At 38.2% G+C, this 27224-nt stretch overlaps 1 protein-coding gene across 1 annotated transcript; it reads left to right on the forward strand.

Annotated features, from left to right (window-relative positions):
* Window positions 1-7871: 7871 nt before the first annotated feature.
* PRIM1 (DNA primase subunit 1) lies at window positions 7872-26627 on the forward strand. The gene is made up of 13 exons (XM_055394817.2): window positions 7872-8060; window positions 8928-9085; window positions 13202-13308; window positions 13380-13453; window positions 14746-14882; window positions 15312-15370; window positions 16492-16601; window positions 17105-17196; window positions 17366-17507; window positions 19597-19666; window positions 20074-20159; window positions 23984-24082; window positions 25513-26627. The coding sequence occupies exons 1-13, from the start codon at window positions 7958-7960 to the stop codon at window positions 25530-25532; spliced, it is 1257 nt and encodes a 418-aa protein (XP_055250792.2). The 5' UTR covers window positions 7872-7957; the 3' UTR covers window positions 25533-26627.
* Window positions 26628-27224: the final 597 nt, after the last annotated feature.

Below are 27224 nucleotides of genomic sequence, written 5' to 3' on the forward strand. Positions count from 1 at the left end.
ATCATTCCTGTGAGACTTAACTAAAACTTTGTCATTAAAAAAAATGAGGGTACTCTTTTATTACTTTCAGTAGTTGATGACAAGTGATAAAAGTTATCATAAATTGAAATATGATCTTGGCTCCACCTAGACAGTCTCCCTTGGTTTATGATGCTTTTCTGTGAACATAACAGATTTTCTTATCTTCTCTTATTTTATTGAGGAGGAAAATAACTAGCACAGGGTAATTCAAATTTTCAACTTGTTTCAACAATATTATTCATTCCCAAGGCTTCTCACTGAATACAGATATGATCAATATTATTTTAATTTTAACCAAAGCTGAATTAAAATGGACAAATGACTTTTATTCCCACACTCTTTAGCTTGGCACACAATGCTCTGGCCATAGCTTGCCTCTTGGTCTCATCTCTTACTGTGCCTTCCCTTCAAGTCTGAGTTCTGACCATATGGAACTATTACTGGCAGTTTCCTGGAAACACCATGCCACTTAAGCTTTTGAGCCCTTCCTCCCTGTACCAATCTTGCCCAAGTCTTTAAAAAAAAAAAAAATACTGACACCAATAGACAACTGGGTTAAAAAATTATCTATAACGTTTTATTCTACTTTTTGATTTGTATCAATTGCGCCTATTAAACTATAACTTTCTTGGAAGCAGAAACCATGTCATTTTTCTCCCCAGAGCCTAGCTAAATGTCCAACACAATTTTTTATTAACTGCGGGATAAATGAATTAGTCAAAAAATGGCTGGATGAACCATATCTTTCCCAAACAGATCATCCTTTTACATGCTAAAAACATCCAGAATAACAATAAGAGCTGTACTGAAAGTCCATGAAGTAGATGTCCAAGTCTGCAAAGAACTTGAAGAGAGAGATGGAGGGCTGACAGATTACCCAAAGAGGTTGACAGTAGACATAAGCAGTAAATGTAAAAATGGTAGATAGTGTCAGACTTGAAGGACAAAGGGGTATTGCAAGTACAAGGATGAAAACACAAGGGGAAACCAACTGAATGGCAATACTGCCTCCCTGTGGCCCTTGGGATACAAACCTCTATATCAGAGCACTTCCACAAAATAACTTTCTCATTTTGAGTGGTTCTGGGCTATGAGCTTGTGCCAGGCACCTCTTAGTTTATCTCATTTAACCCTTACAACAACCCCTTGTAGACAAATAGCTTGAAGCTTAGGAGTTAATCTCATGGACTCTGGAACCAGGATGTCTGCTTCTTTCACTAACTTTGTGACTGGGACAAATTAGATCTCGGCATATGTCTCCACACTAATGGCAGAAAGTGAAGAGGAACTAAAGAGCCTCTTGATGAAGGTGAAAGAGGAGAGTGAAAAAGCTGGCTTAAAACTCAACATTCAAAAAACCAAGATCACGGCATTTGGTACATCTGCTGCTGCTGCTGCTGCTAAGTCACTTCAGTCGTGTCCGACTCTGTGTGACCCCATAGACGGAAGCCCACCAGGCTCCCCCGTCCCTGGGATTCTCCAGGCAAGAACACTGGAGTGGGTTGCCATTTCCTTCTCCAATGTGTGAAAGTGAAAGTGAAGTCGCTCAGTCGTGTCCAACCCTTAGCGACCCCACGGACTGCAGCCTACCAGGCTCCTCCATCCATGGGATTTTCTAGGCAATAGTACTGGAGTGGCTTGCCATTGCCTTCTCCGATTTGGTACATCACTTCATGGCAAATAGATGGGGCAAATAGATGGCAAATGGAAACAGTGACAGACTTTATTTTCTTGGGGTCCCAAATCACTACAGATGGTGAATGCAGTCATGAAATTAAAAGACACTTGCTCCTTGGAAGAAAAGCTATGACAAACCTGGTCAGCATATTAAAAAGCAGAGACATTACTTGCCAACAAATGTCCATCTAGTCAAAGTTATGGTTTTCCCAGTAGTCATCTATGGATATGAGAGTTGGACCATAAAGAAGGCTGAGCACCAAAGAACTGATGCTTTCAAACTGGTGCTGGAAAAGACGCTTGAGAGTTCCTTGGACTGTAAGGAGATCAAACCAGTCAATCCTAAAGGAAATCAGTCCTGAACACTGGAAGGACTGATGCTGAAGCTCCAATACTTTGGCCACCTGATGGCAAGAGCTGACTCATTGGAAAAGACCCTGATGCTGGAAAAGATTGAAGGCAGGAGACGCAGATGACAGATGATGAGAGGATTGGATGGCATCACTGGTTCAATGGACATGAGTTTGAGCAAACTCTGGGAGATGGTGAAGGACAGGGAAGCCTGGCGTGCTGAAGTTCATGGGGTCATGAAGAATCAGACACAACTGAGTGACTGAACAACAACAAATATGTCTCCATCTGTAAAATGGGAATATGGTTAGTACCAGTCATATATGTCCTTGACAGCATAGCAAATGCTATACAAATGTTAGCTATTATTATGTCCTTTTGCCTAATAAGAAAAACTAATGTTAAATAAATCAAGCATACAATAGGAACTCAATAAATAAACTTCCTTTGCTTTGTCCCCTTATGTCTTAGCTCCTTACAGTGTGCCCTCTTTAATGGTCCTGAAATTCAAATAGGGAACTCCCAAATAGCTAAAAGAAATTAGTTCCTAAAGGCAGCAATAAGGAATTTCCAGTAAAGAAACACCAAAACCGCCATTAAAAAGCCCAAGGGTATGCACCTCTGGAAAAGAGAACTGTTCATGTTGCTCTCTTTCTTGTTCTTTTTTTAATTTTTGATTTTTGACTACATCAGATCTTAATTGTGGGAAGCTCAGTTAGATCCCCAGTGAGGTTCTGTATCCCCTACTTTCGAAGCATGGAATCTTAACCTCTGCACCACTAGGGAAGTCCCTCTATTGGCACTCTTGCTACTGTTATTAGAGTGAAGACATTCCCAGAAATGAAATTCACTCTACCCAAAACAGGTTGTCTGGGGATTGTGAAAATCAACTAATATTGTGCATAACATCACATTTCTATAAATAATCAAGTAAATGTCATCTGTCTAGAGACTATTTTTCACCATGTTGCCTACAGAAGATGAGGGACCATGACCACTTTCAAAAATTAAAGTTCATGAAAATCATAGCTTTCAAGCAACACAACACTGACGCAATTATGAGACTACTCACCCTAGCCCACATTTGTAGTGAGATGTATCTTTACCTGGTAAGACTTATTGGCAAATCTGCACATCAATAGTAAACAGGCTCCTTTCATACTTATAAAACTCTTCATGATTCTGCAAGCTTCCTTGGATTCAGATTTTAGTATTCCTGGATGTTCTATATGAGAGACCAAATATAAAAACAAATAATGACCAGACCATATACAAAAATAGAACTCTGATCCACAATCTGCCCAAAGCACACCCAGGAAACCAACTCCCTTATCTATAATAAACATCCCAGGAAGCCAGCTTGCTTTAGGTCAGACTAAGTGAGGAAGTTAGACTGCAGTCTGGAGTAATAGTACAGGAAACTACATAACCCATATAATAATCCACCCAAAATAGTCAGGACTTGATTAAAAACTGACAGCTTCCCTAAATTTTGCCCCCACTTCCAATTTAGAACCAACCAGAGAAAGCCAAATATGCACACCTAACCAATCACATACGATGTCCCAATGTGTGTTAGCCCACTTATAAAGTACCTGCCCAATGCAAAGAGCCTTGATTCAGGATACACCTGAAACCTTCTCTCTTGTCCCTATTAAAGCTTTCCCATTCCTCTGCCTACATTTGAGTCTGTCAAAATACAAGTGAGGGTGGCTGACTCCCTTTCTGTATAAACAAGTTCTTGAATAAATAGATCCTGCTTTTCTCATTTGGTTGGTCATTTATTTCCATATATTGGACCTAGAAATCCTATGAAGAACTAATTTCCAAACCTTCTTTAATTGCTTAAATGTGTTGTTTCTAAAACAGTCAAAGTTAGCAGAGAACATCTCTTTTACTTCATCTTGATAACCGAAGTCTATATACATTCTTGCCTTGAGAACCCCATGAACAGTATGAAAAGGCAAAAAGATGTGACAATGAAAGATGAACTCCCCAGGTCAGTAGGTGCCCAATACGATACTGGAGAAGAGCGGAGAAATAGCTCCAGAAGGAAGGAAGAGGCTGAGCCAAAGCAGAAACAACATCCAGTTGAGGATGTGTCTGGATATGAAAGTAATTCCGATGCTGTAAAGAACAATACTGCATAGGAACCTGGAATGTTACGTCCATGAATCAAGGTAAACTGGAAGTGGTCAAACAGGAGATGGCAAGCATGAACATTGACATTATAGGAATCAGTGAACTAAAATGGACAGTAATGGGAGAATTTAATTTAGATGACCATTATATCTACTACTGTGGGCAAAAATCCCTTAAAGGAAATGGAGTAGCCATCATAGTCAACAAAAGACTCTGAAATGCAGTACTTGGGTTCAATCTCAAAAATGATAGAATGATCTTGGTTGGCTTCCAAGGCAAACCATTCAACATCACAGTAATCCAAGTCTATGCCCCAACCACTAATGCAGAAGAAACTGAAGTTGAATGGTTCTACAAGACCTTCTAGAACTAACACCAAAAAAAGATGTCCTTTCATCAAAGGTGAATGGAATGCAAAAGTAGGAAGTCAAAAGATAACTGCAGTAACCAGCAAGTTTGGCTTTGGAGTACAAAATGAAGCAAGGCAAAGTCTAACAGAGTTTTGCCAAGAGAATGCACTAGTCATAGCAAACACTCTCTTCCAACAACACAAGAAACAACTCTGCACATGGACATCACCAGACGGTAAATACCAAAATCAGATTGATTATATTTTTTGCAGTCGAAGATGTAGAAGCTCTACATAGTCAGCAAAAACAAGACCAGGAGCTGATTGTGGCTCAGATCATGAACTCCTTGTTGCCAAATTCAAACTTAAATTTAAGAAAGTAGGGAAAACCACTAGGCCATTCATGTATGACTTAAATCAAATCTCTTATGATTTTACAGTAGAAGTGACAAATAGATTCAAGGGATTAGATCTGATAGATAGAGTGCCTGAAGAAGTATGGCTGGAGGTTCGTAACATTGTACAGCAGGCAGTGATCAAAACCATTCCTAAGAAAAAGAAATGCAAAAAGGAAAAATGGTTGTCTGAGGAGGACTTACAAATAGCTGAGAAAAGAGAAGCAAATGGCAAAGGAGAAAAGGAAAGATATACCCATCTGAATGCAGAGTTCCAAAGAATAGCAAGGATAGAAGAAAGTTTTCCTAAGTGAACAATGCAAAGAAATAGAGAAAAACAATAGAACGGGAAAGACTAGTGATCTTTTTAAGAAAATTAGAGATACCAAGGGAACATTTCATGCAAAGATTAGCACAATAAAGGACAGAAAAGATATGGACCAAATAGAAGCAGAAGATATTAAGAAGAGGTGGCAAAAATACACAGCAGAACTATATAAAAAAAGATCTTAATGACCCAGATAATCATGATGCTGTGATCACTCACCTAGAGCCAGACATGCTTGAATGCAAAGTCAAGTGGGCCTTAGAAAGTATTACTTAAAACAAAGTTAGTGGAAGTGATGGAATTCCAGCTGAGCTATTTCAAATCCTAAAAGATGATACTGTTAAAGTGCTGCACTCAATATGCCAACAAATTTGTAAAACTCACCAGTGGCCCCAGGACTGAAAAATGTCAGTTTTCACCCCAACCCCAAAGAAGGGCAATGTCAAATAATGTTCAAACTACCACACAACTGCACTCATTTCACATGCTAGCGAAGTAATGCTCAAATTCTCCAAGCTAAGCTTCAACAGTATGTGAACCCAGAATACAAAGATGTTCAAGCTGGATTTAGAACAGGTATAGGAACCAGAGATCAAATTGCCAACATGCACTGGATCATAGAAAAAGCAAGACAATGCCAGAAAAACATCTACTTCTGCTTTATTGACTACACTAAAGCCTTTGACTGTGTGGATCACAACAAACTGGAAAATTCTTAAAGAGATGGGACTACCAGACCCCCTTACCTGCTCCCAAGAAACCTGTATGCAGGTCAAGAAGCAACAGTTAGAACCGGACATGAAACAATGAACTGGTTCCATATTGGTAAAGGAGTACATCAAGGCTGTATATTGTCACCCTGCTTATTTAACTTATATGCAGAGTACATCATGAGGAATGGTGGGCTGGAAGAAGCACAGGCTGGAATCAAGATTGCCAGGAGAAATAGCAATAAGCTCAGATATGCAGATGACCGGAGAAGACAATGGCACCACACTCCAGTACTCTTGCCTGGAAAATCCCATGGATGGAGGAGCCTGGTGGGCTGCAGTCCATGGGGTCGCTAAGAGTCGGACACAACTGAGCGACTTCACTTTCACTTTTCACTTTTATGCATTGGAGAAGGAAATGGCAACCCACTCCAGTGTTCTTGCCTGGAGAATCCCAGGGACAGGGGAGCCTGGTTGGCTGCCGTCTATGGGGTCACACAGAGTCGGACACAACTGAAGTGACGCAGCAGCATGCAGATGATATCGTCCTTATGGGAGAAAGCAAAGAGGAACTAAAGAGCTTCTTGATGAAGGTGAAAGAGAAGAAAGAAAGAGTTAACTTAAAGCTCAACATTCAGAAAACTAAGATCATGGCATCCAGTCCCATCAGTTAAGTCGCTTAGTGGTGACCGACTCTTTGCGACCCCATGAATCACAGCACGCCAGGCCTCCCTGTCCATCACTTCATGGCAAATAGATGGAACAAAGGAAACAGTGACAGACTTCATTTTCTTGGGCTCCAAAACCACTGCAGATGGTGAATGCAGATATGAAATTAAAAAACACTTGCTCCTTGGAAGAAAAGCTATGACAAACCTGGTCAGAGTATTAAAAAGCAGAGACATTACTTTGCCAACAAAGGTCCATCTAGTCAAAGCTATGGTTTTTCCAGTAGTCATGTATGGATGTGAGAGTTGGACCATAAAGAAGGCTGAGCACCAAAGAATGGATGTTTTTGAACTGTGGTGTTGGAGAAGACTCTTAAAAGTGCCCTGGACAGCAAGGAGATCAAACCAGTCCATCCTAAAGGAAATCAACCTTGAATTCATTGGAAGGACTGATGCTGAAGCTGAAGTTCCAATACTTTGGCCACAATGGCAAGAGCTAACTCATTGGAAAAGACCCTGATGTTGGGAAAGATTGAAGGCAGGAGGAGAAGGGGACGACAGAGGATAAGATGGCTGGATGGCATCATCAACACAATGGACGTGAGCTTGAGCAAGCTCTGGGAGATGTCTGAAGGACAGGGAAGCTTGGCAGTGCTGCAATCCATTGGGTCCCAAAGAGTCGGACACGACTGAGAGACTGAACGAAAACCATATGCTCCAGGGCTCATCTTTCCGCAGTAAATCGTCCCGGAATGGGTGTGGTCTTCTTCGTCCCACGTGTGCAGGGAACCTAGCCAAGAAGTAAATGGGCAGAGACCACAGGTGCACCACCTTCGACCAGAAAGTGAATGGGAAAGTCGCTCAGTCGAGTCCGACTCTGCTGTCCATGGAATTCTCCAGGCCAGAAAACCAGAGTGGGTAGTCAAGTCCCTTCTCCAGGGCATCTTCCCAACCCAGGGATGGAAACCAGGTCTCCCTCATTGCAGGCGGATTCTTTACAGTCTGAGCCACCAGGGAAGCCCAAGAATAATGGAGTGGGTAGCCTATCCCTTCTCCAGAGAATCTTCCCGACTCAGGAATCGAACCCGCGGTCTCCTGCATTGCAGGCGGATTCTTTATCAGCTGAGCTACCATGGAAGCCCAGTCGGTCAGAAGCGGCCTCGCCCAGGCCAGCCTCCAAATAGGAACTACAATTCCCAGCGGCCCCTGCGGAAGGCGGGCTGTGGCCACGAAGTGCCTGCGCAGTAGCGCACGCTCGCCCTGTGTGTTCCCGCCAATTCCTGCGGTAGTCCTTTCACGGTTGAATTCTGCGTGCCATGGAGGCGTTTGACCCTGCTGAGCTGCCCGAGCTGCTTAAGCTTTATTACCGAAGGCTCTTTCCCTACGGCCAATACTATCGCTGGCTCAACTATGGCGGAGGTGATGGAGGCAGGGAAAGGGGTGGTACTGTGTCTGCAAAGGCGTGTGAGGAGGTTTGGGGAGGGTACCTTGGAATGACAATACGAAGTGCCTCCTGTGCGCCAGGCGTTGGGCTGGGCGCCTTCGTGCGTTATCTCGAGCCCTCTCCGAAACCTCTGAGGAGTAAATGGGCCGAGAGAGGATGTAATGACCAGCCTACGCCGCACACTGAAAGGTATAGCCGCTACCACTACCACTACCACTACATGTTAGTGTGTGCTAAGTCGCTCGGTCATGACGACTTTTTGCTTCCCTGTGAACTGTAGCTCACCAGCTCCTCAGGCCATGAGATTTTTCCGACTCAAATGGTCGGACTCACTTTCCTTTTGGTGTTTACCTGCAACCACGGAGCGGAGAGCGAGCGAGGGGTGGGGGTGGGGGGAGGTACAGAGTCAGCATGAAGCTGCAAAGTCGTGTTCTGCTCAGGGACAGAGGGGCATCTCCTAAAAGAGGAGAGGTACTTAACCCTTCCCGCTTGAATTTATTAGTGCCCACCAAGGAAAGAGAGGTGGTATTACATATTGAAAATATTTCTGCATCTTTATCTTCATCTTTGTGTAAAGTGTAAGTCGCTCAGTCGTGTCCGACTCTTTGCGACCCCATAGACTATACAGTCCATGGAATTCTCCAGGCCAGAATACTGGAGTGGGTAGCCTTTTCATCTTTGTAAACCCCTTCAAATTAGGAACTAGCTCTTTTTTTTTTTTTTAACATGTAGCATAGTGATGAGCACAGAGGACTCATTAAAAATATCTTCTCATTGGTTAATGTTTTAATGCTCTGAGCTGGATAAAGTACCAAATTAACTTTAAGGTGTACATTTTGCAGTGGTAAAGAATTACTTTCAGCACCGTGAATTTTCATTCACATTGAAAGATGATATTTACATTCGCTACCAATCCTTCAACAACCAAAGTGATCTGGAAAAGGAGATGCAGAAAATGAATCCATACAAGATTGATATTGGCGCAGTATATTCCCACAGAGTAAGAAATCGGTTTTTATGTAATTTGTTGTTTTTTAAACCAAGAAAGCATTGGTGCCCCTAGCATTGAGATAAATTTGTAATGTTTATTTTATTTGAAGAGCCACACTTCAACCATTTTTATAAGGAAGTTGTAAAGTAAAAAAAAAAAATTGTAATGTCCTTTGATACTTTACTGACTGGAAATCATTTGGAAATGGATTGGCTATATTCACTGTAGGACAAAAAAACTTTCAGCCAAGTATCTGGCTAAAAGACTAAATGACAGACTTTCCTGATGGTACAGTGGATGCAGGGGACATGGGTTCGATCCCTGGTCCAGGAAGATCCCACATGCCACGGGGCAACTAAGCATGTGTGCCACAAATAATGAGCCTGTGCTCTAGATCCTGGGAGCTGCAACTGAAGCCCAGACACCCTAGAACCCATGCTTCTCAACAGGATAAGCCACTCCAATGAGAACCCCATGTACTGAAACTAGAGGAAGCCCATGCAGCAAGGAAAAGCCAGCACAATCAAAATAAATAGATTAAAAAAAAATTTTTAAGACTAAGTGAATAAGTTAGCATGGTTGAACACAGAGGATATTGGAGAGAATCATTCTTATTCCTCTGTTTCTCTCACACCTATATCTCTTTCACTAGGTAATCTCTTTAGCTTTGCCATAATAATATCTACTAACCACTGCTGCTAGTGCTACTACCATCATCATCACCTCTTATCTGAATTATTGTAAAAACTTCCTAACACTTTGTTCCTGTAGACTAAACTGTATTCTCAACACGGCAGCCAAAAGGATCCTTTTAAAACAAGTAAGATCATCATGATTCATCTGCTCAAAACCATTCTCCAGTGGCTTCTCATTTCACGCACAGTAAGAGCCACTCTCTCTCCCTCACTCACTGCATTCCTGTGCTCAATCAATTTCCACTGCCTAGAACCCATTTCCCAGAGTATCTTTTTGGTTCATTTTTCTCACCTCCTTCAAGTCCTTACTCAAAGAGGCCTGCAGCCTGCCCTTCCTCCTACCCTCTCCCCTCACTGATACATTCTAAGTGCCTAGAATACTGCTGGGCAGAGAGAGTACATCGTGTCTGTTGAATGAATGAACATAATTGCCCAAAATTGCCCTTCTTCCTTTCCTTAAAAATACACATAGGTAGGGAAAAGATACACATAGAATAATAGCTTTTGTATGAAGCTTTTTCTTAATGTTGTATAGCTTGTTTTTCGTGTCATTCTTCATTATTCTTTTTTAAAAAGGAGAACTTAGATAATTTGGCCTAGGTTACAAAATTTGTAAAGGAGGGAGATAGGACCTGAATCCAGTTTTTCTGACTCTAAATCCCAAAGGAAAAGGAGAGGAGGTAAGAAAAGACAGGCAGGGAAAATACTTTGGAGCAGGTTACTCCTCTTTTAGGGATGGAGATTAAAACTGAAGTCTATAGAAGAGCCAAGGTGTTACTCTACTCCTTCTCCCTAGCACAGAAAGGGGAAAAGGTTTCATTTCTTAAAATGGGCCAAGACAGGCATCTATACATCCTCTTTGTGTGTTTTTATTGGTTATATATGCATGTAGTTTACAAAGTCAACTACTATTAATTAGGCTTTTTTTTTTTTTTTTGGTCTCCTACTTTTGCCCCTATTTTCTGTTCCCAAGAGGCAAACTTTTTTTTTTTTTTTGGCTGTGCTGGGTCTTAACTGAGGCACAAGGAACCTTCAGTCTTCATTGCAGCATATGGAATCTTTAGTTGTGGCATGTGGGATCTAGTTCCCTGACCAGGGATTGAATCCCAGGCCCCCTTGTATTGGAAGTGCAGAGTCTTAGCCACTGGACCACCAGGGAAGTCTCTCTTCCTACTTTTTGTTTTCATTGTTTCTGCTTTCTGGGGAATTTCCTTAGAGGTTTTCATTTCTGCTATTATGTTTTCATTTCCAAGAACCTTTTTTTTCTAACATATCCTGTACTCTTTTCACTGATACATCTGATCTTGCTGAAGATATCAATGACAGTTTTTTACATTTTCTTCTGTTACACAGGTGTTTTCGCTACAGTTATATTTTTTTCTGTTTTTCCACTTTTATCAGAGGTTTTCCTCATATATCTGGTAATTTCTTGCTTGTTGCTTATATTTAAGAATAGAGTACCAAAGAACTGATTGGAAGCTCTGTGTACATGGCTGAGATTTCTTTACTAAAGAGTGATCTGACTGGGCCATTTTATTGTGGGAAGCTCTGATGTCAATTTCTCTAGGTCTTTGCTAGAATGAAAGCTCTAGTTGATCACTGATCTGTTCCTAGAGCCTAATAACAATGCCTGACACACCTGGTCGGTCTTCAGAGAGGAATCTTCCTATCTCCTGCCTGGGGTGGCAGTGGAAAGGTACAGAGGAGAGAGCTAGGTCTCAACATTCCACAAGTAAATGTCTAATTAATCCCCTGAATATCGGTACAGTACAACCTTTTTTCAGCTGTGCCTACTCTCCCCTTCTCAGTCCAGGGACCCTCTGTTTTATGCTCTCCAGGTAATGATTCAGGTGTCTTTGCCAGGGAAATGGAGCACATTCACCTAGCTCCACAGAGTAGGTTTAGCACTAACTGCTTCGTAAATAGATTTGTAATCGATCCTTCTGTTTTTAATCTCAGCTCCAGAGATACCTGTTGTCACCTATTCCTAAGACATGGGGATTCTGAGATGTAAACTGGGTTTCTTCTTGTTCTTCTTCACTGAGAGCTGAAGATTCAGCTTTTTAAGTCTCCTTATAAAAATTGTGGTGGTATTGTCTCCTCTCTGGTTCTTTTTAAAAAGACTTATACCTGTCTTTAAAAAGAAAAAATTATTTCTGTGCGGGTTTCAGTTCAGTTCAGTCGCTCAGTCGTGTCCGACTCTCCGCGACCCCATGAATCACAGCACGCCAGGCCTCCCTGTCCATCACCAACTACCGGAGTTCACTCAAACTCATGTCCACAGAGTCAGTGATGCCAGGTTTAGAGGAAGCCAAATAAGTATTTGCATTCAGTCTACCTTCTTTATCAGATAGTCCATAGCCTCAAAAGAAATTACTTAGAGCTTGAGCCAGACTGACTTGGGAGATCTTTTTGAATTATTGAAAATTTTTAAACACATTTTTGTTACTTATAATGCCCGATAACAATTAAAGGTCCTTAAAAAATCTTGCAGTAGGCTACTAATTATTTGTATGGACCTTTCCTGATCAGAAACCTAAAAATGCTTTATTATTTCTATTGATCAACAAATGTTTATTATACAATGTCTTATGTCAATTATATATCAATATGACTATAAGAAAACAAAGACTTATGGTAAAACATTTATCAAACCTTGTTTTTAGTAGATGAAAGTTACACCATCATCACTTCTGGCTGTATAGGATCAAATCGGTGAGCTGCTTTTCTATGTCAGTCACTGACAGACTTGGCATTATATGGTTTCTTTCCTTCTCTTTGGCCCCTTTTTCTTTCTAGGTAGGAAATAAGCCGGGGAGAAGGCAATGGCAACCCACTCCAGTACTCTTGCCTGGAAAATCCCGTGGGTGGAGGATCCTGGTAGGCTGTAGTCCATGGGGTCTGGAAGAGTCGGATACGACTGAGCGACTTCACTTTCACTTTCATGCATTGGAGAAGGAAATGGCAACCCACTCCAGTATTCTTGCCTGGAGAATCCCAGAGACGGCGGAGCCTGGTGGGCTACCGTCTATGGGGTCGCACAGAGTCGGACACGACTGAAGTGACTTAGCAGCAGCAGCAGGAAATAAGCCGGAGAAGGCAATGGCAAGCCACTCCAGTACTCTTGCCTAGAAAATCACATGGATAGAGGAGCCTGGTGGGCTGCAGTCCATGGGATCGCTACTAGTCGGACACGACTGAGCGACTTCACTCTCACTTTTCACTTTCACACATTGGAGAAAGAAATGACAACCTACTCCAGTGTTCTTGCCTGGAGAATCCCAGGGACAGCAGAGCCTGGTCGGCTGCTGTCTGTGGGGTCGCACAGAGTCGGACAGGACTGAAGCGACTTACCAGCAGCAGCAGGAAATAAGAATATCTGACAGTGTGGCAGCTCTTATAGAAACTGATTGATATTTTGTCCCTTTAGCCCAATCAACACAACACAGTGAAGCTGGGAGCTTTCCAGGCTCAGGAAAAAGAACTGGTGTTTGACATTGACATGACAGACTACGACGATGTGAGGAGATGTTGCAGGTGAGTTCCACATGCTTTGCTAGTAGAGTGGGTGATATCACTGACAGTGAGTAATGATCATTCTGCCCCAGTTCTGCAGACATATGTTCCAAGTGCTGGACCCTCATGACGATGGCCATACATATCATCGACCGAGCATTGAAAGGCAAGTATTGGCAGTATCTAAATGGGGTCACATGCAAGAATCTTTTTTCCTTATGAATATAAATCTGTCTACACCATTTTATAATCAATTCTCATAAATTTCTGACATGTTTCTTTGAAATACATGATAGCTAAAGTTGTAGTTAAAACTTTGATAAAGCTATTGATCAAATCATGTAATTTTTTTCCCAATTCAGTCATCTGTTGAGCAACTCTTGCATGCTAGTTACTGTCCTAAGTGAGGGAACTATGAAAGATAACAATTTTTACCTCAAGTAAGTTATGCAGTCTAAAGAGGAAACAAGAAAATTCAGGATTACGTGTGTTAATATGCACAGGGTGCTATGGGGATATAGAACAGCAGGAGTGCATACAGGGAATGGGAAGATCTTAGATCAGAAAAGGCTTCCTGGAAGAGGTGATGATAAGGATGACAGTGATGATGACTAACTTATATAAGAGGCTTATTATGTACCAGGCACTGTTCCAAACACTTTCATTTGTTACCTCTTTTAATATTCTTAGACTGGGTCTTTAGAGAGAAATGGCAATTGGTCAGGGAGAGAAATGGAAGTACTTGGGCATGAAGAAATTCTTAGCAGAGTGACCAGGATAAGTAAAGAACTGAAGGCAAGAGTTCAGGGAGCATGGGAAACTACAAATTATGTACAGTTGACCCTTGAACAACGCAAGTCTACTTATACAGATTTTTTTCAATAGTAAATACTGCAATACTATATGCTTCATAGTTGGTTAAATCTGCAGATGTGCAACCACAAATATAGAAGAACTGCTGATGCAGAGGCACTCGTCTTTTTATATATATATATATACACACATACACATACAACTTATTTATTTGTTGGCTGCACTGGGTCTTCATCACTAGGCATGGGCTTTCTCTAGTTGACAAGGAGGGCTATTCTTCGTTATAGTGTGCAGACTTTTATTGCAGAGTACAGGCTCAGTAGTTGTGGCACACAGGCTTAGTTGCCCCATGGCATGTGGAATTTTCCCTGACCAAGGATCAAGCTTGTGTCCCCTGCATTGGCAGGCAGATTCTTAACCACTGGACCACCCAGGAAGTTCAAGGAACTGTGTCTATGGAGGCCAACCATAAGTTTTATGTGGATTTTCTAGTGGGAGGTTTGGCATCCCACTTTGTTCAAGGGTCAACTGTAGTATAGTTAAGATGAGTGCATGTGGATAAGAGTTAAAAATAAGCTAGAGAAATATGCAAGAACCAGAAATTTACAAATTTATTTTAAAACTGATGATTTCTTCCCTCCTCAGAGGACTTTGGATTTAAACATCGTCTCTGGGTATATTCTGGAAGGAGAGGTGTTCATTGTTGGGTCTGTGATGAATCAGTTAGAAAACTGTCCTCTGCAGTACGTTCTGGGATAGTTGAATATTTGAGTCTTGTAAAGGTAAGGTCTTCTTAATGATAGTTTACATTTCTTCGTTAGCTAGACATTACCCAGCCTTGTATGCTTAGTAACAAAAGCAGACTATCCTTGAAGCATTCATTTTTCAGAGTAAATGATTTTACCAATAGTTCATTTAAAATCACAGTAGTTACATTTTTTAAGATTATCTCATATTTTGCTGTAAGTATCCTCCTTTGTGGCAAAAGGAAGTTTAGTTTACTTTTCTGGTCAAAGAATGTCAAGTAAAGTTAACCAAGAAAATTACAGGTATTGAGACTGTATAAAATGGCATCCAAGATTCTATACTTTGACAGAATTTAATCAATATCTTTAGAACACGTTAAAGAAAATTTTGATTTATTTCATTTATGTTATATAATATACATGAAGTTTTTTCTGTTTGTTTGTTTTTGATGGTTTGTTTTTCAGGGTGGTCAAGATGTTAAAAAGAAAGTTCACCTAAGTGAAAAAATTCACCCTTTTGTCAGGTCTGTTGGGGAAGACTCCATGAAGTTTAAGTTGTGTCTGATTTACCTGCATGTGCTTTTAGAATTACTTTATCAATTTTCTACACCAGGGTAGCATTTTACAACAATAATAGAATTAATTAATTGTCTGTTTTGTACATTCCAGTATTCTTGATAGGTGTTTCACAAATGTTCTTATTGGTCTTCACAACAACCTCAGTAGATACATGATGGTTTTCTCCACTTATAGATGAGAGAAGTGAGATTTGGAGAGATTGTATAATTTGTTTGGCTTTATGCAAGTAATTATTAAAATCAGGATACGTGTCCTTGTCTGCTTGAGTCCAAAGACCGTACCCTTTCCATTGAATTCACTACTTCTCTAGGATAATGGAAAGAGCATTGCATTAGAAGTAAGAATCCCTATTCTGCCACTTTAATATGACCTTGATAAAATATTAGAGACTCTGTTTCTTATCAGTACGGGGAGAACAATGTGTACTCCATCTATCTCAGAGTTGTGGCAGAGATTAAATGAAACAGTAGAAGGGCCCTGGCAGTCCAGTGGTTAAGACTCTCTGCCTTCACTGCAGGGGTCATGGGTTCAGTCCCTGACTGGAGAACTAAGATCCTGCATGCTGCGTGCTGTGCAGCCAAAAAAATAATAATAATAAAATAAAAGCTAGTAACCTAACATACAAATCTATATACATAAAACAGTTGATGCAAAGTCTATTTTCAAAATGCAAAGCACTCTTTAAGTGTTGAGATGCTAAAGCAAGCAATTCAGAATAGAAACTGTAGATTGTATCCCACATCCTACTTCTGATGTATTATTACATTGTCCTGACTTGGTTCCTTTCTGTCCTTGTTACATGTCTACGCTGCTATTAACCTTCTAAATTGTGAGGTTTAAGAAGTAAACATTTCTTGAATATCTAGTCTAAGCCAAGTACTATGCTAGGGTCTTTCCCCTTAGAGTGTTTAACTCTCATAACCCTGTGAAGAGGTATAATTCCCATTTTATCTAATTAAGTTCTAGAAATTCAGTGAAAATAAGTACTAGCCTCCCTAGTAAACAAAAGCCATGTGCCATATATGTCGCTAATAGTGTTGGGACTTTGTTATTATTGTTCCTACAGAAAATCTATAAACATAATAAAAAAATACTTTGAACAGTATGCCTTAGTTGATCAAGATATTCTTGAGAATAAAGAAAGCTGGGATAAAATTTTAGCCCTTGTTCCTGAAAATATCCTTTCCCAAGACCATTTCTATGTGAGCTACTTGTACTGACCTATGATATTATAAATTTGTTCTACCTGCATGTTCTCACGTACTTATATAATATGTTTTAATCTTTTTTACACATCTCCTATATTTCTGCATTTTTTTTTTAATCTCTAGTCTGGAATACAATAAGAAGTGAGGCTCTTTTATAAATAAATTTCCTCATTTTGGAAGTTGATCCTCCTAAAATTAGTGACTGCTTAACGGATGCAAAATCATCATCAAAATATATACAGATCACGGACCAGTTCTACCTTAAACCTTATAGCTATTTTGGCATTCTTTCTGTCGTACCTAATACAATTTAACAGGGGAATTTTTCTAAGGTTTTGTGTTTAATATTTGTATTTTAGAAAATAATAATTACTTTCTATATAATCTTTAGATATCCTTATGGTAATACACATTGAAATAAGTTATTCATTGATGTACCCTAAATAAGTGTGTTCCTTAATGATCCATCACCAATGCGTGATGAACTTCAACAAGGCTTCCAAAGGCATAGCAGTTCACTTCAGCGTTGGGAGAATTTGAAGAACACTGTCAACAAACATCAGGTATATTCCATTGAAATCTGTATTATAAATACAATAATGCAATTCTTCATTAAATTCTCATTTTTTCACTTACTAAATTAAAGTTGGTTGAAGATCATTTTTTCACCACCTTAAAGAAATCTTCAAAAGTTCCTACTGATCCTCATGCTGGACTTGCATCTGTTTTTAGAAAAACAACAAAAACGACAAATGTGGACCCTGGCTTGAGTGGGAGATCATGCTCCAGTATTGTTTTCCACGACTGGATATCAATGTTAGCAAAGGAATCAATCATTTACTGAAGAGCCCTTTTAGTGTTCATCCTAAAACAGGTACTATGTAAAAAAAAATGAAAAACAAAAGAAAAATCAAAGTTATTTTTTGTTACAGAAACCATGTCACTGGGTGTGAATGAATGTCTGAAATAGTAAAGCTTGAAGAATTGTTCTGTCAGCTAATATGTGAATTAACTTACTTTTCCATTGTCAATTAGTAGCTATTCAATGAGTTTCCACTATGTAAATAATTTTCAGTTCAGTTTCTAAGGTTCAGCATTAAAAGTAGAGTTGGAGAGGAACTTAAAAATCACAGAACAACAGCACATATTGTACAGATGAGAAAACAGTGGCTCGAGAGGTTAAAGTGATTTGTCCACAGTCTTAAAACAAATTTAGGGGAATTCCCTGGTGATCCAGGAGGTTAGGACTCAGCACTTTCACTCATGGGGACCATGAGCGATTCGGGGAACTAAGAGCCCACAAGCCTCGTAGTATGGCCAAAAATAAAAAAATTATGTCAGAACTGATAACAGAGTTCAATTCTTAAGACTCAAAGTTCCATGCTTTTTAGAATAGAATCACAGATGTAGAGGACAAACTTCTGGTTACCAAAGTAGAAGCAGGGGGTGGGATGAATTGGGAGATTGGGATTGACATATGTACACTACTGTGTAAATAAATAATGGGAACCTGTACCAATTATCTGCGGTAACTTAAATGAGAAGGAAATCTTAAAAGGCGGGGGGGAGGTGTAGAACTGATTCATTTTGCTGTACAGCAGAAATTAACGACACTGTACTTCAATTTAAAAAAATTCCATGGTCTTTCCACTATGCTGCCTCCCTCAGGTCTTTTTCAATAGATTTAGCTTTCTTCTTTCACTCTTCTGGATAAGATTTGATGGACTAAAACTGACTTTACAATAAGTATGATAGTAGATATATTGGCATAAATTTTGCTCCATCCAGCTAGAGGACACAATTAGAAGTATCTAGTTGTCCTTTTTAGTATCAACAATTCAACTCTACCACTTGCTGTGGGAAGTTAAGCAAACTACCCTTGGTTTTAGCATCTGTACATTGGAGATAACCTCAGTGGTTTATGGTGAAGATCTAAAAGGTAAAATGCTTAGAAAAGTGTCTGTCACATATTCAATACTCCCAAATTGCCTAGTTTACTTTAATAGTCTACAATGGCTCTGTAGTGTATACATTTATATAGCCCCTTTTCAAATCTGCCAATTATGTGTTTTTAGTTTATTTTGGTAATAAGCTTAATGTTTCTTAATGTTAATATTCTAAAGCTTCACTGAGTATTTCCCTTATTTAATATTCAAGATTTGAGGAATTAATTACCTCACTCATAAGTATACATTTTTATTATATCTTTTTCCCATTAAATGGCTATAGTCTTTTCACTCTGCCTTCCACCAGTAACTCCCAATTTCCTTAATTATTTTATTAGTCACCTGCCATTCTTTAAATTCATTATCTCATTTTTCAGATATTAATTTTATGTCATGTCCCACTTGTGGATTTTGTAAAAGGGTAATATGTCATTTATATTATTTCCAAAGATGCTCAACACATAGGTATCTATTTGATTTCGGCAAATTAATCAAAGTAATGAAGTAAACTACTTCCATCTATTTTGTGTTCCATCTTCAGGACTCACTAAATTTGAGATTGTTCCATATTTACATATTGGAGGATATAGGGAAGAGGAAAACAGAAATCAAAATAGATATAAGAGGAGCTAGGTAATAACAATCTTCCACATCTATTTTTTGGTGTTTTTAGAGAAATAAAAGACACTAATGTGAAAGTGCTTTTTTTTAAAGACCCAATTTTATTGTATTTATCTATTTTTTGAAACTTTTTGGCCACATGGCATGTGGGATCTTAGTTCCCCAGTCAGGAATAGAATCATACCCTCTGCATTAGAAGTGTGGAGTCTTAACCATTGGACCTCCAGGGAAGCCCCAAAAGTACTTTTAATTTATATTTCTAAATAAATATTCTTAACAGATTAATGTAACCCTCTTTCTAAGCCTTAAAGTTTTAGCCACAAATAACTCATAGGGGACAGCCTATAATTATTTGTATTGTACAATATTCAGTTTATAATTTTTTGTTTCTCACAGGTCGCATTTCTGTGCCTATTGACTTACAGAAAGTGGATCAGTTTGATCCGTTTACTGTTCCAACCATAAGGTATGTTCCAGGGCACTGATCACTCCTTTTTTGTTTGTGACTGTTGTAAATGTGAAGTAAATTGGATTCGATCCCTTCTGGAGAGGCAGTTTCTCTGAGGCTGTATGATGGTGCCCTTCCAGAAGAGCATTTCCTAGTGAGTTCTACAGAACACAAGTTTTTCAACTACTATTATGCAAAAAAAAAAAAAAGTTCAAATAAGTTTGAGAAATGTTGACTTAAGCAAAATTTCCTAGTCTTTAATATGCTAACCTGCATAGAAAACTCGAGAGAGTATGATGTTTAGAATATCCCAAATTCATTTGGCCACATTTTTTTCACAAAAAATCTTGTGAAATTCATGTGCTTTCATACACTGGGTAATGTTGACCAAGAATCAACTTTTAAATTTCTTCTATTATTTGTAGTTCCATTTGCCATGAATTGGATGTTATTTCTACTAAAGAAGAAAAAGAGAACGGAGCTGAATCTGCTATTAAACACAGAACCAGAGGTAAGTTAGTATATTGAAGTCTCACTTTAACATAATCTTTTTATATTGACATCTTTCTGTGACTCAGTAATTAATTTGCCTTGGATTCAGACCAGAATGGATCATTGTTTATCCTGAAACCAGCTCAGTAGCAAATAATATGATCACAATGTTTCTCTCCTTCATCAGTTGCTGTTGAATCCAATGTGAGTCAACAAATATTCACAAAGTAACATTTAATGCCAGGATCTATACTGAAAGATTAAATCGTCAATTGATTTTGACAATTGTTTGAATCTCATAGTCTTAGATTCAATAACTATGTACTTAACAACTACTATGTATGCAGTATTTTGTTCTCTACTTGTTTTTGTATCCAGATGAGTGTTATATTAAATATATGTCTAAAGGGTAACTGAATTGTATATCCAAGAATTTGAAGGAGCTGGGAATATAAAACTGCCTGTTGCTGCTGCTGCTGCTAAGTCACTTCAGTCGTGTCCGACTCTGTGTGACCCCATAGACGGAAGCCCACCAGGCTCCCCCGTCCCTGGGATTCTCCAGGCAAGAACACTGGAGTGGGTTGCCATCTCCTTCTCCAATGTGTAAAAGTGAAAGCGAAGTCGCTCAGTCATGTCCGACCCTTAGCAACCCCACGGACTGCAGCCCACCAGGCTCCTCCATCCATGGGATTTTTTAGGCAATAGTACCGGAGTGGCTTGCCATTGCCTTCTCCGAAACTGCCTGTTAGTGAAAGTCAAATCTTATACCAACACCCAAGAGACACTATAGCAATAGTTCACCAGTACTTTCTATGATGAAAATGTCATGCACTGTCCAAATGGTGATCACTAGCCTTTTCACGTGACTTTTGAGAACTTGAAATGTGAGAAACTGAATTTTTAGCTTCATTTAATTTAAATAGCCTCATGTGACTCGTGACTACTGTAATGGGCAGAACAGATCTCTGATTGATCTTTTTAGTCAAATGTTGCTACCTTTCTTTCAGAATCCAAGCTCAAATGTCACTTCATATATTTCAGCTCTAACATAAACAAGGTACATTCCTCCATCAATATTTATAAAATAATTACAAGCATTCTGTTTAAAATAATGGACCAAAGTCTCTAACAAATAAACTGGATAATAATATAAACTAGGGGAAAAAAAGAACTCAGGGAAAATAAACAATGCAAGGAACAGAGGAAACCGTTTGTTTTTTTTTTAAACTGATATCCTCAGAGATTAAGAGAAGACAGTGTATCCATGAAGCAAGACCAGAATGCTATGGGGGAAAAAAACATTCAGAATAAGAAAGAGGTCTTAGAAATCAAAAACATAATCATTAGAATAAAACTCACTGGAAAAGAAAAGAGGAGACTTCCTAGAAAGTAGTAGAAAAAAGACAAGTTAGTTATGTTTATAAGGAGGAAAAAAATAAAGAAAATTAAAGACTGATTCAGGAGGTCTAATATCTCACAGAAAAAGAACAAATAAAACAGGGAGGGGGAAAATTGTCAAAATTATATATGAAAACATCCCAGAAATGAGCCCTTTGTTGAAAGGGCTCAGCATAATGAGAATGATATGCCTACACCAAGGCACATCATTTTGAAATTTAACACTCAGAATTAAGAGAGGATCTTAAGAGCTTTCAAACCCCTTCCTAGAGTCCCTCCCCACAAAAAAGCCATGGACCTAGGAAGAATGGCCTTAAATTTCTAAGTAAAAATGAAAGTATTCATTTTTAAAATTAAGTGCTAGATAAGAAAAAAGTAGGTGCCATTCAAGAAGATGGAAAGGTTAGAATTAGGGCTGCTGCTGCTATTTTTTCCCACATAAAAATTAGTTAGTTAGTACTATTACTAGTACTATTTTACTTTTTTTTTTTTAACACAACTTTTTAAATTTAATAGTATCGCTTTGTGGACATCTTTTTACTTTGTTCAGAGGTTTTAAGGTAGCAAGTTTTGGCTCCCTATAAGGAGAAGCTTTATAATAAATATGTGTTCAGAAATAAACTGCACTTTCAAGTATTCATAAAGGCTATTAGCCATGAGTAAGTCAGGGATGCTTTAGATGAGGTAGGAGGCTGGCATAGGTGATATTTAAGTTCCTTATTATTTCTTTAATTTCTATGATTCTAAACTTTTGTCCATTTTCATTTTAATACCATTTGCTCCTTCCCTTCTACTTCCCAAATACTGGTATGTTCTCTACCCTCCTCACTGACTGTCTAATTAAAATTAATCTTTTTTCTAAAATCCAGTTCATAGCTACCTCAGTCAACTTTGATTGGTCAGTTCTTTGGACACAAATTATCCGTATGCCTGTTTGGCCTTTAATTATATATTGTCTTCTGTTACTACATAGAGGAGTTGTTTTTCCAATTCATTTAAAAGCTTCTTGAAGGAATTCCCTGATGGTCCAGTGGTTAGGATTCCATACCTCCACTGCAAGGAGCCCAGGTTCCATCCCTAGTCAGGGAACTAAGATCCTGCAAGCCTCACAGAGTGGCACAAATAAATAAATATTTTAAAACATAAAAATTTCTTGAGATAAAGTAGTATGTATGGATTATACTTTTTTATAATTTAGCATAGTACTCAATATATAATTATGGCATGTGGGATCTTAGTTCCCTGACCAGGGATGGAACCTACTCTGCAGTGGAAGCATGGGGTCTTAACCACTGGACCGCTAGAGAAGTCCCTGGTTCCTTTTCTTTTCTTTCTTTAAATTCTTTTTAGTAAACTATTATGAGTATTCTTAATTCCATGCAGATAAAATCCAAATCTCATCTTGATCTCAATTAGATTTTTTCCCTTCCTTTGGGAATTAATTATAGGTTGTATAATTAAATAATGATTAAGATTCTGTATTCAAAGTTTTATATACATTTTTAAGACTATTTTATAAATCAAAGAATCGCTGTACTTAATGCATGTGACTATAAACTTCTGATTGTTTCCAGAAGGTATGGCCCTCACTTCACATTTTCAGTGTTTTGATCTGTTGGTTAAACTATTTATTATTGAAGCCACAATTTCCAAAGAAAGGAGTGTTTGGTGGGACTTAACACATAGCAGTAGATGATGTTGGTCTAATACCAGAAAGCCTGACTACTAGAGTAGTTATATACATATGGCTTGGGTGTTTTAGAGTAGCACTGTCTGTAATACATTAGCCACGTGTGGCTATTAGGCATTTGAAATGTGGCTAGTATAACTAAAGAACAGGGTTTTGTTTTGTTTTTTTAATTTTAATTAATTTAAGCTTAAAAACTGATAACTGAGTCAATTATTGGAAAACTTTTAAGCATGTTAGAAAAATTAGTTATATGAGCTTGCTTTTTTACCTACATATACTATAAATCTAGATGAAGTATTTCCAATGATATGATAATATAGTATCTGTTAATAAATTGAGTTATACTTTAAGTACAAAATACTAGATTTCAAATACTTAGTATGAAAGAATGTAAAATATTTCAATCTTTAATGGCAACCCACTCCAGTATTCTTGCCTGGAAAATCCCATGGATGGAGGAGCCTCGTAGGCTACAGTCCACGGGGTCGCAAAAGTTGGATACAACTGAGCAACTTCACTCACTTTTTATATGTTGAAATATTTTAGATATAATGGGTTAAATAAATAAAATATACCATTGAAATTAATTTCACCTTTTTAATGTGGCTACTAGAGTGTTTTAAATTATACATTTCTCATTATTTTCTATTGGACAGCACCATTCTATAGAATTTTTACAAGAGACTAAAAGTTATATTTTCATGTTATTCTTGCTGCCAAAATGCTAATTATAACTCATGGTCTTCATAATTTAGATTATAAGAAGACCAGTCTAGCTCCTTTTGTAAAAGTTTTTGAGCAGTTTCTTGAAAACCTGGACAAATCCCGAAAAGGAGAACTTCTCAAGAGGAGTGGTAAGATTCTATACCTTTCCCTTAGAGCTGTTTTGATCTTAGTATGGGCAGTTTAAAACATCTAGCAAGTGAACAATTTTTAGAGCTCTAATCTTTGCCCTCGCAAGAAAAGTTACTAGTTTATCTTACTATCTTTAGTGTTTTGAAAACTGAGGTCCCTTAATTCAATTCAGCACATACTCATTTAACACTTTCTATATGTCAGGTTCTATGAGAAAAATAAAAATGAATTTTACAAGGATGAATTCCACATCATGACTCCCTGCCCTTAGGGAGTACTAACTGATAAAAAAAAAAAAAGTATAAAATGCTAAAAAAGCAATAGAGGTCTCGTCTGACTGAGAGAACCTGGGAAGATTTTATATGAAAAGAATGGCATTTAACTCTATTCAGTGAACTACTGTATGAATTCTAGTCCCCAGTGCCAATATATCATACTTGAGGTATAAGTAGGAATTCCACAAACAGATTTGATGAGATAAAGACACAGGAGTGGAGAAAGGAGACAGGTTGTCATTCCTGAAGGAACAGCAGAAACAAAGGCATAGAAGCAAGAAAGCATCAAGTCACTCTAGAGGCCATCAAGTAGCATAGCTTATTTGTAAAAAGATGCATCAGGGAGTGATGAGATAGAAATTCAAAGAAGCCACAGTGCAGATTGCTTTGAATTCCAGTCTTGGGAATTTGAGTTTAATTCACATGAACAGGGAAGCAATTAAAGCTTTTTGAGGAAGGGAGTGTCATGATTTGTAGTTGTATCTAGAAAGATAAATGTATTAGCAGTATCTAGGGAGAAACAGGGAATAGATTGAGTTGTTAGTATTAGGACAGTAGAGCTGGAGATCTCCCAAAAGTGCAGATACTAGAGCCATCCTTGAAACTTGGTAATGATTTTTTTGGAAGCTGAAAGATCTAAGTATAAGTGTCACAGAAGCCAAGCAACAGGAAAGTTTCAACGAGCTTATCAAGTTCTTTGACTAGGAGACACCCAAGCATATGTGTAAGGCAAGAGGAAAAAAATCAGTAGTGAGTATTATTCAAGAGATTGATGAATACCATAGAAAACTGGCAATGTTATAGAAATATAAGCCCCCTTTCCACTTCATTTTTTAATAAAACGTGATGATTAAATAGTAGTACCTAAGATAATGCTCTACTCATAGTAGACACTCAAATACGTGCTTGTTGAATGAACAGTGATGACTCTGAACTTGGAAAGCCTCATTGAAGCTGCCATTCCATTAGGGCATATTAAGTCCTTTGTATTCTCGTTCTGTACCAACTCAGCCTATAATGTGGGCTTCAGCAAATGTGAAAGCAAATCTTTATGCATGATGTGAATTTAATGGAAGCATTAAGCAAATCAGAATGTGAAATAAATGAGCTTTGTTTTCCTTTACTATCCTTGATAAAAATCTATCCTATTTCAGATTTACAAAAAGACTTCTGAAGATAACAGCTCCTTTTATATGAATATGGATTATCGTCTACCTTCAACCAAGAATCAGATACTTCAAGAACCATTTAATAAACATAGCAGAACTGTGTGTCTTAATGCTCAAAGCAAAATTTCCTTTTCTTGAGAAATAATTACGTTGAAAAGATTCGGGAAACCACCAAAGGAGAATGTTCAGATTCCTGGAAGGAGCAATAATGGGAGGATATAAGTGAATGCAGATTAATCTGTAAAATTTAATATAATCCTAAGATTACTGATACAGGTACTAACTTCTAGTAGTTACCATATATAGAAGTGAGTAGTAATATGACTAAGACTTTAACGTCAGCTCACCAGATTCAACCTCCATATATCTAGGTGTATGAGGGTTTTGTTCTTAAGTTCTTAATTAACACTTAAGTTAATTATACATGGAGTGTGTATTCAGTAACTTCCTCATTTTGTTTACTGATATTTTTATTGGTCAGGCCACACCCCACTCCCTGTCTTTTAAAAAATCATTTTAAAATGGGCATCTAAACCTTCTATAACTTTACTTCAAAAGATATAACTTAATACTGCTACAATAATAGAGCCTAGTAGACTATTTTTTACAACTGTTGGCAATTGTAACTCCTAACTTCTTCCCTCAGAGAATAATTTTCTAAGCAATTTAGAAAAAATAAACCACTTCATCAGCATAAAACTTTTTGTACTTGTCAAAACACTTGGACTTCGTATATCTCCAAACACTTAAAGGTTTCATTTCTTCCATATTTGATTTCATGTAATATATTCTGAAATGTCAGATTTCTTTTGCCTGAGTTTACAGCCGGTCTAAAAACAAAACAGTCATTCTGGTTTACATTGTCTTTTGAGAAACATTGAGAAGCAGGTTTTCAGGCTGGTGCTTTCCTTGGGGTATGAAAATTTTCCTTTCTTTGTATTACCTATAACATTGTTTTCACCGTAGCCACAGTCTTTTTTTTCCTTTTGTCTTTTGACTTATATAAAACAGATTGTATAATACAGTCAACACCCTGAAATGCCTTGCATTTCTTTCTCTTCTAATTTTTTAAGAAAAAAATTAAAGACTATTGTGTAAAATTCCTCTGTTCTGCTTGCTATATGTTGTTCAGTCTTTTTGGAAAACAGTGATTGGTCAATTAAAACTCCTGAATACAAAATTACTAAAGACTCGTTAGTCCATCTTAAGTACTCAGAATGAGAGGAAAAAGACTGGGATTACCCGTTCAATAAAAGATGTTTTAGCATTAAAGCATTTTAATACTTTAATATTAGAGCCTTTGATAAAAACTGGTATAACAGCCCATAAAATAAATTACAGAATATATTGTGCTTGTATATAACAATGTCTGGTTCTTGAAAATAGCAGAAACATGCTCAAAGACAACTGACTTCTCTAACTCTGATTTGCCAACTCATCCATGTATGAAAATTGTAGAAACAAAGGGCACAGAACTAGTTTCCACTTTCAAACTTGCCCAGTTTATAAAGAAACCCAAAGAAAGAAAGTACATCCTTTCTTAGCTAACGATTGGGCTTCCGTCTATGGGGTCGCACAGAGTTGGACACGACTGAAGTGACTTAGCAGCAGCAACAGTTATAAGTCAGTGGGCTTGCTGGGAAAGAAAGGGGAGTAGTCAGAATGTTTTACTTATCTAAGGCCACAGTTGGCTATTA

Source organism: Moschus berezovskii, chromosome 6 (genome assembly GCF_049115385.1).
Source record: "Moschus berezovskii isolate FMDL1 chromosome 6, NW_MosBer_1.0, whole genome shotgun sequence".
NCBI classification, from domain to species: Eukaryota; Metazoa; Chordata; class Mammalia; order Artiodactyla; family Moschidae; genus Moschus; species Moschus berezovskii.

Excerpts from the sequence above, each read along its gene's own strand:
- PRIM1 (XM_055394817.2), top strand. The coding sequence starts at position 7,958 with ATGGAGGCGTTTGACCCTGCTGAGCTGCCCGAGCTGCTTAAGCTTTAT. Across the intron at positions 15,371-16,491 it reads AAAATTCACCCTTTTGTCAG|AAAATCTATAAACATAATAA; the intron begins GTCTGTTGGGGA and ends TTGTTCCTACAG. Across the intron at positions 16,602-17,104 it reads TTTAGCCCTTGTTCCTGAAA|CAATGCGTGATGAACTTCAA; the intron begins ATATCCTTTCCC and ends ATGATCCATCAC.